Below are 12477 nucleotides of genomic sequence, written 5' to 3'. Positions count from 1 at the left end.
TCTGCCTAGAAGGCCAGCATCCCGGAGTCGCCTCTTCACTGTTGATGTTGAGACTGGTGTTTTGCGGTTACTATTTAATGAAGCTGCCAGTTGAGGACTTGTGAGTCGTCTGTTTCTCAAACTAGACACTCTAATGTACTTTGTCCTCTTGCTCAGTTGTCCCACTCCTCTTTCTATTCTGGTTAGAGCCAGTTTCTGCTGTTCTGTGAAGGGAGTAGTACACAGCATTGTACGAGATCTTCAGTTTCTAGGCAATTTCTCGCATGGAATAGCATTCATTTTTCAGAACAAGAATAGACTGATGAGTTTCAGAAGAAAGTTCTTTGTTTCTGGCCATTTTGAGCCTGTAATCGAACCCACAAATGCTGATGCTCCAGATATTCAACTAGTCTAAAGAAGGCCAGTTTAATTGCTTCTTTATTCAGGAAAACAGTTTTCAGCTGTGCTAACATAATTGCAAAAGGGTTTTCTAATGATCAATTAGCCTTTTAAAATGATACACTTGGATTAGCTAACACAATGTGCCATTGGAACACAGGTGTGATGGTCGCTGATAATGGGCCTCTACGCCAAAATCTGCCGTTTCCAGCTACAATAGTCATTTACAACATTAACAATGTCTACACTGTATTTCTGATCAATTTGATGTCATTTAAAAAATGGACAAAAAAATTGATTTTCTTTCAAAAACAAGGACATTTCTAAGTGACCCCCAACTTTAGAAGGGCAGTGTATATATACTAGGCGGTGTCAGAGGAAAGCCCCAAAAAATTGTCAAAGATTCCAGTCACCCAAATCATAGACTTTTCTCTGCTACCGCACGGCAAGCTGTACCGGAGCACCAAATCTAGGACCAAAAGGATCCTTAACAGCTTCTACCCCCATAACACTGCTGAACAATTAATCAAATGGCCACCGGAATATATACATTGATCTCCCTACACTGCTGCTACTCGCTGTTTATTATCTATGCAGTCACTTCACCCCTACCTACAGTTGAATTCGGACGTTTACATACACTGAGTCGCTGTAGGGAATAGCGTGCTATACGGGATACACTCTGGGTGTTTCTGAGTCGCTGTAGAGAATAGGGTGCTATATGGGATACACCCTGGGTGTTTCTGAGTCCCTGTAGGGAATAGGGTGCTATACGGGATACACTCTGGGTGTTTCTGAGTCCCTGTAGAGAATAGGGTGCTATATGGGATACACCCTGGGTGTTTCTGAGTCCCTGTAGGGAATAGCGTGCTATACGGGATACACTCTGGGTGTTTCTGAGGCGCTGTAGAGAATAGGGTGCTATATGGGATACACCCTGGGTGTTTCTGAGTCCCTGTAGGGAATAGCGTGCTATACGGGATACACTCTGGGTGTTTCTGAGTCGCTGTAGAGAATAGGGTGCTATATGGGATACACCCTGGGTGTTTCTGAGTCCCTGTAGGGAATAGCGTGCTATACGGGATACACTCTGGGTGTTTCTGAGTCGCTGTAGAGAATAGGGTGCTATATGGGATACACCCTGGGTGTTTCTGAGTCCCTGTAGGGAATAGGGTGCTATACGGGATACACTCTGGGTGTTTCTGAGTCCCTGTAGGGAATAGGGTGCTATACGGGATACACTCTGGGTGTTTCTGAGTCCCTGTAGGGAAAAGCGTGCTATATTATATGGGATACACTCTGGGTGTTTGAGTCGCTGTAGGGAATAGCGTGCTATATGGGGTACACTCAGTGTTTTTGAGGTGATGTGTCGTGTCCTGACCAAAAACATACTTTAAGATTTAGACCTCAATCTGGGCTCACATCTCTCCATCAGCGGAGGGCCAGAGAAGTCAGGGAAGGAGAGGGAGGGTGCTTGGCCTCAGTCTCCCTGACTGACGTATTTGGGAGGAGAGGAGAGGAGGGGAGAGTAGAGGAGAGATCAGAAGGGGAGGAGAGAGAGGAGAGAGTAGAAGGGAAGAGGAGCGGATCAGAAGGGAGGAGAGTGGAGAAGGGGAGAGGAGCAGAGGAGAGCAGCAGAGGAGAGCAGAGGAGCTGCAGAGGTAAACAGAAAAGCAAAGAGCAGCCACACTCACTTGTCAGCCTCACAGGATGAATGACCCAAAACCAGGGCTGACCCCAAACGACCTGGTCAGAAGTTGTTCTACACTATATGGGGAACAAGTGCTATTTGAGGCACAGCCCTAGGCTCAGTCCGGGGGGGGCGGGGTTAAGAGAGGAACTGGCCAATGACAGTTGATCATGTTTTCTGGGCAGCCATCCAGAGAGCAGAGGTGGGTCAGCAACAGCCGAATAAAGAGCTGTTGGACGAATGAGGAGCGAGAGGGGAGGTGCTCTGCTAAACGTGTTTGTTTCTGTTCTTCACACAGGAAGAGGTTGTTCAGGTCAGACAGATCTGACTGGTCCTGGGCGGATTTAGTTGTCTGTCAGTCAGAGAGAAAGATGGATTGTAAAATGGTTTGCAGTCAATGGTAGCAGCTCAACGACCTAACCATAGGCATTAGATTCTTTGATCAATTTGCGTTATTTCAAAGCTATGTACCCAAACAGTGATGCATAATCTGTACCTATGACCCTGGCAGTAACACCCTATGACGTCTTCTATACTGTTGGCTGACTGGGTCAGTCTGTTCTATTCTGATGGTAATTCCAGCCACTGCACTACACTCCACTAGGGTAACCATGTGCTGCCACCCAGTGGTTCTCTCGCTCATGTATTACCTATTACTTACCCACAATGCAATGCAATTCAATGACCTCATGGGATTGTTTGGACAAAAACAAACAAAGAAAGAAAGAGCTGCAGGGTTGTGCTTTTTCCAGTCACAGCTACCACTGGCAGCGCTCCATGTCTCCATTATAAAATGGCTAGGTTGGATTCTGGATGCTTATTGACTAAAAGTATATATCATTACATGCATCTATACTACTGTATATTTCACACATTATCCCCAAGTCCTCCTCGCTGACTATATTCTACACATTATCACCAAGTCCTCCTCGCTGACTATATTCTACACATTATCCCCAAGTCCTCCTCGCTGACTATATTTCATACATTATCCCCAAGTCCTCCTCGCTGACTATATTCTACACATTATCACCAAGTCCTCCTCGCTGACTATATTCTACACATTATCCCCAAGTCCTCCTCGCTGACTATATTTCATACATTATCCCCAAGTCCTCCTCGCTGACTATATTCTACACATTATCCCCAAGTCCTCCTCGCTGACTATATTTCATACATTATCCCCAAGTCATTCTCGCTGACTATATTCCACACATTATCCCCAAGTCCTCCTCGCTGACTATATTTCATACATTATCCCCAAGTACTCCTCGTGGACTGTATCATGTTAACTCTCCACTGGGAGTCTGGACTGTATCATGTTAGCTCTCCACTGGGAGTCTGGACTGTATCATGTTAACTCTCCACTGGGAGTCTGGACTGTATCATGTTAGCTCTCCACTGGGAGTCTGGACTGTATCATGTTAACTCTCCACTGGGAGTCTGGACTGTATCATGTTAACTCTCCACTGGGAGTCTGGACTGTATCATGTTAACTCTCCACTGGGAGTCTGGACTGTATCATGTTAACTCTCCACTGGGAGTCTGGACTGTATCATGTTAACTCTCCACTGGGAGTCTGGACTGTATCATGTTAACTCTCCACTGGGAGTCTGGACTGTATCATGTTAACTCTCCACTGGGAGTCTGGACTGTATCATGTTAACTCTCCACTGGGAGTCTGGACTGTATCATGTTAACTCTCCACTGGGAGTCTGGACTGTATCATGTTAACTCTCCACTGGGAGTCTGGACTGTATCATGTTAACTCTCCACTGGGAGTCTGGACTGTATCATGTTAACTCTCCACTGGGAGTCTGGACTGTATCATGTTAGCTCTCCACTGGGAGTCTGGACTGTATCATGTTAGCTCTCCACTGGGAGTCTGGACTGTATCATGTTAGCTCTCCACTGGGAGTCTGGACTGTATCATGTTAACTCTCCACTGGGAGTCTGGACTGTATCATGTTAACTCTCCACTGGGAGTCTGGACTGTATCATGTTAACTCTCCACTGGGAGTCTGGACTGTATCATGTTAACTCTCCACTGGGAGTCTGGACTGTATCATGTTAACTCTCCACTGGGAGTCTGGACTGTATCATGTTAACTCTCCACTGGGAGTCTGGACTGTATCATGTTAACTCTCCACTGGGAGTCTGGACTGTATCATGTTAACTCTCCACTGGGAGTCTGGACTGTATCATGTTAACTCTCCACTGGGAGTCTGGACTGTATCATGTTAGCTCTCCACTGGGAGTCTGGACTGTATCATGTTAGCTCTCCACTGGGAGTCTGGACTGTATCATGTTAACTCTCCACTGGGAGTCTGGACTGTATCATGTTAACTCTCCACTGGGAGTCTGGACTGTATCATGTTAGCTCTCCACTGGGAGTCTGGACTGTATCATGTTAACTCTCCACTGGGAGTCTGGACTGTATCATGTTAACTCTCCACTGGGAGTCTGGACTGGGAGTCTGGACTGTATCATGTTAACTCTCCACTCATGATGCAATACACACACATACACGTCTTCAGGAAGTAATCAGACCCCCTTGACTTTTTCCACATTTTGTTACGTTACAGCCTTATTCTGAAATTTATTAAATAAATACAAAATCATCAGCAATCTACACACAATACCCCATAATTACAAAGCAAAAACAGGACATTTTTGCGAATGTATTAAAAATCAAAAACAGAAATACCTTATTTACATAAGCATTAAGACCCTTGAAATTGAGGTCAGGTGCATCCTGTTTCCATTAATCATCCTTGAGATGTTTCTACAACTTGATTGGAGTCCACCTGTGGTAAATTCTATTGATTGAAGATGATTTGAATGCTCTGGCCTGAATGCCAAAGGAAACCTGGCACCATCCCTATGGTGAAGCATGGTGGTGGCAGCATTATGCTGTGGGGATGTTTTTCAGCGGCAGGGAGTGGGAGACTAGTCAGGATCGAGGGAAAGATGAACGGAGCAAAGTACAGAGAGATCCTTGATGAAAACCTGCTCCAGAGCGCTCAGGATCTCAGACTGGGGCGAAGGTTTACCTTCCAACAGGACAACGACCCTAAGCACACAGCCAAGACAATGCAGGAGTGGCTTTGGGACAAGTCTCCGAATGTCCTTGAGTGGCCCAGCCAGAGCCTAGACTTGAACCTGATCGAACATCTCTGGAGAGACCTGAAAATAGCTGTGCAGTGACGTTCCCCATCCAACCTGACAGAGCTTGAGAGGATCTGCAGAGAAGAATTGGAGAAACTCCCCAAATACAGGTGTGCCAAGATTGTAGCGTCATACCCAAGAAGACTCAAGGCTGAGTACTGAGTAAAGGGTCTGAATACTTATGGAAATGTGATACCAGTTCTCTTATTTTTAATAAATTAGATTTATTAAAAAGATTTCAGATTTCTAAAAACCTGTTATTGCTTTATCATTATGGGGTAGTGTGATGTCATTATGGGGTATTGTGATGTCATTATGGGTTATTGTGATGTCATTATGGGGTATTGTGATGTCATTATGGGGTATAGTGATGTCATTATGGGGTATTGTGATGTCGATTGATGAGGAACATTTTTTAAAATCCATTTTAGAATAAGGCTGTAACGTAACAAAATGTGGAAAAAGTCAAGGGGTCTGAATCCTTTCTGAATGCACTGTATACATTATTATGGTATGTATTACCTGTCATGGCGATGCCTCCCAGCCCTGTACTGTGGTGATGCATACTGGGCAGCATCCGGTCCAGGAAGCTGCTGTGTTGTGACACCGTATGGTTGCCGCCGAAGTGCGTCGTGAAGTTACTGCGCGTCGGGACCGAGCCTACAGCCGTGGAGGACGTCATCCAGGGGTGACGGCTGGTCTGTGATGAAGACGAGGACGATGATGGCGGCAGCTGTCCGGGGAAGCTGAAGGAGTTATAGACAGCCCGTTGTTGAGGGTGTTGGTGGTGTTGATGCATCTGGGAGAAGCAGTGATTACTAGAGAGACCAGAGTTCAGCCCAGAGAAGAAGTGGTTACGGGGTATCAGCTCTCCAGGGGGACCAGAACCAGCTTTGGTGGGTACAGAGGAGAGGAGTGAGTGGTGGTGGGGGGGGAAGGGACCTGGGGAGATGGAGAGGGACGGGAGGCTGTCCTGAATGCTGAGCTCCTTCTCTATCAGGTCCTCCAGGGCTTTACGGGTGATGTCGAAGGGATCAAATCCCAGGTCATCTTCTGACGTCTGTTGTTTGGATGAGCCGAAGCCGAACGCTGCCTGCCAGTCTGTTGAGGACGATACTGGGATGGTATCTGGAGGAAACAGCAAGACATTAGTGATGACAAATTTAACAGAAAAAGCTTTTAAATGCCTATAATTAATACAAACAAACAAGGCCGCCTCGTCGCTGGCTGGCTAAGCTGGGCCGCCTCGTCGCTGGCTGGCTAAGCTGGGCCGCCTCGTCGCTGGCTGGCTAAGCTGGGCCGCCTCGTCGCTGGCTGGCTAAGCTGGGCCGCCTCGTCGCTGGCTGGCTAAGCTGGGCCGCCTCGTCGCTGGCTGGCTAAGCTGGGCCGCCTCGTCGCTGGCTGGCTAAGCTGGGCCGCCTCGTCGCTGGCTGGCTAAGCTGGGCCGCCTCGTCGCTGGCTGGCTAAGCTGGGCCGCCTCGTCGCTGGCTGGCTAAGCTGGGCCGCCTCGTCGCTGGCTGGCTAAGCTGGGCCGCCTCGTCGCTGGCTGGCTAAGCTGGGCCGCCTCGTCGCTGGCTGGCTAAGCTGGGCCGCCTCGTCGCTGGCTGGCTAAGCTGGGCCGCCTCGTCGCTGGCTAAGCTGGGCCGCCCCGTCCCTGGCTGGCTAGGCCGCCTCGTCGCTGGCTGGCTAGGCCGCCTCGTCGCTGGCTGGCTAGGCCGCCTCGTCGCTGGCTGGCTAGGCCGCCTCGTCGCTGGCTAGACATTTGGACTGTGTTGTCCACCCTGACTCTTAAACCCCCAGTAATTAAATGACATTACATGATCTAAAATAGTATAGATCTCCCATTTGTAACGTATGCAGATAAATAAACATATACTTGTCATTTATATGCAGGTAGAGTTCCCACTGTACCTGAAGTGAAGAGGCTGTGTGGTTGGGGTGCAGTGGGCCAGGTGTCGTGGTTGTTATGTGTCTCAGTGCTGGGGAACCCATGGAGGCTGCTGGGGATGGGGTTAGGATGGCGGAAGTTACTATTGTCTGAGAACAGAGACTGGGACTCGGCGGCAGCCCCCTGAAAGGGAGACCGGGTAGTCACACTGATGGGAACCACCTGGCTGGCTTTGGAGAAACCAGGAGGGCCGGAGAGGACAGGAGGGGGCGACGGAGAGTCACTGTCTGGGAGCTGGGGGAGAGAGAGAGGGAGAGAGATATGAGGGAGGAGAGAGAGAGAGATGAGGGAGGAGAGAGAGAGAGATGAGGGAGGAGAGAGAGAGAGATGAGGGAGGAGAGAGAGAGAGATGAGGGAGGAGAGAGAGAGAGATGAGGGAGGAGAGAGATGAGAGAGAGAGATGAGGGAGGAGAGAAAGAGATGAGGGAGAGAGATGAGGGAGAGAGATGAGGGAGAGAGGGAGAGCAAGCGTGAGAGAGAGAGAGAGAGAGAGAGAGAGAGAGATGGTCAGTCTTCTCAATCAAATTAGAATGAATAAACAATTAGTCAGCATCACTGATTAGTTAAAAAAAGAAAAAAATGACCAATGTGTAACAGCTTTTCAATCAAGAAGTCTAGGAGTCAACAGATAGACTTGGTAGATGGGAATCTGCAGCTAAGGTCAAATAAAGACTGACCAACTTCACCTAACATTTCCTAGCCCCTGAAAACTCTACAATGTTCTCCATCTTACCAGGTTGTGACGTTCTGAGGAGTCTCCATGTTGTGTGTCACTGCTCCTGATGATGTCTGGCAGAGCATCACTGGGGCTGAAAGACACAGCAGCTGGTTAGAACAGCCATGATGTGGCGAGGATGACCAGAGATAAAATGTCTCAATTACACTACATCACCAACAGTATGATGACACCTGCTCGTCCAATAATCTCATTCTAAAATCATGGGCATTAACATGGAGTTGGTTCCCCCCTTTGCTGCTATAACAGCCTCCATTATTCTGGGAAGGCTTTCCACTAGATGTTGGAACATTGCTGCTATAACAGCCTCCACTCTTCTGGGAAGGCTTTCCACTAGATGTTGGAACATTGCTGCTATAACAGCCTCCACTCTTCTGGGAAGGCTTTCCACTAGATGTTGGAACATTGCTGCTATAACAGCCTCCACTCTTCTGGGAAGGCTTTCCACTAGATGTTGGTACATTGCTGCTATAACAGCCTCCACTCTTCTGGGAAGGCTTTCCACTAGATGTTGGAACATTGCTGCTATAACAGCCTCCACTCTTCTGGGAAGGCTTTCCACTAGATGTTGGAACATTGCTGCGATAACAGCCTCCACTCTTCTGGGAAGGCTTTCCACTAGATGTTGGTACATTGCTGCTATAACAGCCTCCACTCTTCTGGGAAGGCTTTCCACTAGATGTTGGAACATTGCTGCTATAACAGCCTCCACTCTTCTGGGAAGGCTTTCCACTAGATGTTGGAACATTGCTGCAGGGGGACTTGCTTCCATTCAGCCACAAGAGCATTAGTGAGGTCGGGCACTGATGTTGGGTGATTAGGGCTGGCTCGCAGTCGGTGTTCCAATTCATCCCAAAGGTGTTCGATTTGGTTGAGGTCAGGGCTCTGTGCAGGCCAGTCAAGTTCTTCCACAACGATCTCGACAAACCATTTCTGTATGGACCTCGCTTTGTGCACGGAGGCATTGTCATGCTGAAACAGGAAAGGACCTTCCTCAAACTTGCCACAAAGTTCCACAGAATTGTCTAGAATGTCATTGTATTCTGTAGCGTTAAGATTTCCCTTCACTGGAACTAAGGGGCCCAAACCATGAAAAACAGCCCCAGACCATTATTCCTCCACCAAACTTTACAGTTGGCACTATGCATTCGGTCAGGTAGTGTTCTCCTGGCATCCGGCAAACCCACATTTTCCGTCGGACTGCCAGATGGTGAAGTGTGATTCATCACTCCAGTGAACGTGTTTCCACTGCTCCAGAGTCCAATGGCGGTGAGCTTTACACCACTCCAGCTGACGCTTGGCATTGTACATGGTGATCTTAGGCTGGTGTGCGGCTGCTCGGCCATGGAAACCCATTTCATGAAGCTCCCAACGAACAGTTCTGGTGCTGATGTTACTTCCAGAGGCAGTTTGGAACTCGGTAGTGGAACTCAAGACGATTTTTTACGCGATTCAATACTCGGCGGTCCCATTTGTGAGCTCGGCAGTCCCACTCGCGGCTGAGCCGTTGTTGCTCCTAGATGTTTCCACTTCACAATAACAGCACTTACAGTAGACTGGAACAGCTTTAGCAGAGCAGAAATCTGACGAACTGACTTGTTGGAAAGTTGGCATCCTATGACGGTGCCACGTTGAAAGTCATTGAGCTCTTCAGTAAGGCCATTCTTGTTTATGTTCTTAATTGTTTTCACCCCTTTTTCCTCCCCAATATCATGAAATCCAACTTGTAGTTAATCTTCTCTTAACGCTGCAACTCCAACGGGCTCGGGAGAGGCGAAGGTCGAGCCGTGATGACCTCCGAAACTTTAACCGCCAAGCCGCGCTGCTCGCTTAATCCGGAAGCTAGCCGCACCAATGTGTCGGAGGAAACGCCGTTTAACTAACGGCCGAGGTCAGCTTGCAGGTGCCCGGCCAGCCACAAGGAGTCGCTAGAGCGCGATGAGCCAAGGAAATTTCCCCCGTCCAAACCCTGTCAACGCTGGGCCAATTGTGTGCCGCCCTATGGGGCTCCCGGTCACGTCCAGCTGTTACACAGCCTGGGATCGAACCAGAGGCTGAAGTGGAGCCTTAAACTGCTGGGAGGTCAAGTAAGGCCAATTATACTGCCAATGTTTGTCTATGGAGATTGCATGGCTGTGTACTTGATTTCATAAACCTGTCAGCAACGGGTGTGGCTGAAATAGCCAAATCCACTAATTTGAAGGGGTGTCCAGATATTTTATAGCGTAGCTCGCAAACAGAGGATAACCAACACGTCTACACACAATGCAAACAGAGGATAACCAACACAGTACACAAACAAATGGTGGTAGTGGTAGGCTATAAACACAGCAAAGCTAAACAAACAATACAGAAAAAAGCACAGCAACGCCAGCAGGCGAGAGATAACAGCAACGCCAGTAGGCGAGAGAGAACAGCAACGCCAGCAGGCGAGAGATAACAGCAACGCCAGCAGGCGAGAGATAACAGCAACGCCAGTAGATGAGAGATAACAGCAACACCAGCAGGCGAGAGATAACAGCAACGCCAGTAGATGAGAGATAACAGCAACACCAGCAGGCGAGAGATAACAGCAACGCCAGTAGGTGAGAGAGAACAGCGACGCCAGTCGGTGAGAGAGAACAGCGACGCCAGTCGGTGAGAGAGAACAGCGACGCCAGTAGATGAGAGATAACAGCAACGCCAGTAGATGAGAGATAACAGCAACGCCAGTAGATGAGAGATAACAGCAACGCCAGTAGGTGAGAGATAACAGCAACACCAGTAGATGAGAGATAACAGCAACGCCAGTAGATGAGAGATAACAGCAACGCCAGTAGATGAGAGATAACAGCAACGCCAGTAGATGAGAGATAACAGCAACGCCAGCAGGCGACTGATAACAGCAACGCCAGTAGGTGAGAGATAACAGCAACGCCAGCAGGCGACTGATAACAGCAACGCCAGTAGGTGAGAGATAACAGCAACGCCAGCAGGCGACTGATAACAGCAACGCCAGCAGGCGACTGATAACAGCAACGCCAGTAGGTGAGAGATAACAGCAACGCCAGTAGGTGAGAGAGAACAGCAACGCCAGTAGGTGAGAGATAACAGCAACGCCAGTAGATGAGAGATAACAGCAACGCCAGCAGGCGACTGATAACAGCAACGCCAGTAGATGAGAGATAACAGCAACGCCAGTAGATGAGAGATAACAGCAACGCCAGTAGATGAGAGATAACAGCAACGCCAGTAGATGAGAGATAACAGCAACGCCAGTAGATGAGAGATAACAGCAACGCCAGTAGATGAGAGATAACAGCAACGCCAGTAGATGAGAGATAACAGCAACGCCAGCAGGCGACTGATAACAGCAACGCCAGTAGAGCATCGAGGAGGTTTGAAGGAGTTGTTCTGGAACAGGATACATTTAATTCTACTTCTCTCTTGACATCTCATGTTAGTCATTTTTCTTTGTGTGAAAACATTTCAGTGGAGCCTTTAGAAAATAAGCTGTGTGTAAATGGGTTTGGGAGTTAACGTCCGTGGATGGTCGTTCAAGACTGATGCACACTTCACACAAACAGAGCGATGGATAGTATGTAGAAGCGACGTGTGAAAACAAGGCTCCGTCGCGGCGCTTGAGTGAAGTGCGTACGGCCCTTTACCTGGGGGGGTCACAGCTTGAGGAGAAGGCTGAGAGGCCAGTCACAGAGCCCAGACCAACGGCACATTCTGGCCCATCCGGTGTCATGTGTTCAGAGTCCGAGACGCCGCCGTTCGACGGAGGGCTCTTACGGTGATCCGATACGCCATTGGTTGTTTTCCCCGTGGGTTGTAACGTTGGCCACACGTCTTGTCCATGACTGTTGTTACTGTTGGATCTGGAGAGGAGAGGAGAGAGGGCGGGGGAAAGAGAGAGCGAGGGGGGGAAGAGAGAGCGAGGGGGGAAGAGAGAGCGAGGGGGGGAAGAGAGAGCGAGGGGGGGAAGAGAGAGCGAGGAAGAGAAGAGAGCGAGGGGGGAAGAGAGCGGGGGGGAAGAGAGCGGGGGGGAAGAGAGCGGGGAGAAAGAAAGAAGGAATAGTGAGTAATTGAGGGGCAGAGAAGGGAGACGAATGTACCACATGAGTGAATCTCAGCTTTTCAAAAGACATCAGTCAAGTGTCAGGTATCAAAATGGATCACAGGATAGTGTGTAACTCTAAAGAGCTTAACCTACCTCTGTAAAGAGCTGGGTTTAGAGCTCTACGCCCTACCTCTGTAAAGAGCTGGGTTTAGAGCTCTACGCCCTACCTCTGTAAAGAGCTGAGTTTAGAGCTCTTAGTCCTACCTCTGTAAAGAGCAGGGTTTAGAGCTCTTAGTCCTACCTCTGTAAAGAGCTGAGTTTAGAGCTCTTAGTCCTACCTCTGTAAAGAGCAGGGTTTAGAGCTCTTAGTCCTACCTCTGTAAAGAGCTGAGTTTAGAGCTCTTAGTCCTACCTCTGTAAAGAGCAGGGTTTAGAGCTCTTAGTCCTACCTCTGTAAAGAGCAGGGTTTAGAGCTCTTAGTCCTACCTCTGTAAAGAGCTGGGTTTAGAGCT

The 12477-nt window shown here is 48.7% G+C and overlaps 1 protein-coding gene across 3 annotated transcripts in view; it reads right to left on the bottom strand.

The window, feature by feature from the left end:
• LOC106609840 (CCR4-NOT transcription complex subunit 4) overlaps window positions 1-12477 on the bottom strand; it is a 64882-nt gene that overhangs the window by 16521 nt on the left and 35884 nt on the right. For all 3 annotated transcript variants that reach the window (XM_082964301.1, XM_082964302.1, XM_082964303.1), the window contains exons 8-11: window positions 11568-11783; window positions 7918-7993; window positions 7148-7418; window positions 5759-6364 (exon numbers count right to left, since the gene is read on the bottom strand). In XM_082964301.1, coding sequence (XP_082820427.1) covers window positions 5759-6364; window positions 7148-7418; window positions 7918-7993; window positions 11568-11783 — 1169 coding nt within the window. The remainder of the gene's footprint in view (window positions 1-5758; window positions 6365-7147; window positions 7419-7917; window positions 7994-11567; window positions 11784-12477) is intronic.

This window comes from Salmo salar, chromosome 17, assembly GCF_965601325.2.
Source record: "Salmo salar chromosome 17, fSalSal1, whole genome shotgun sequence".
Classification (NCBI taxonomy): domain Eukaryota; kingdom Metazoa; phylum Chordata; class Actinopteri; order Salmoniformes; family Salmonidae; genus Salmo; species Salmo salar.
Note: the sequence above shows the minus strand (reverse complement) of the source record. Positions and strands in the feature narration are given on the sequence as shown.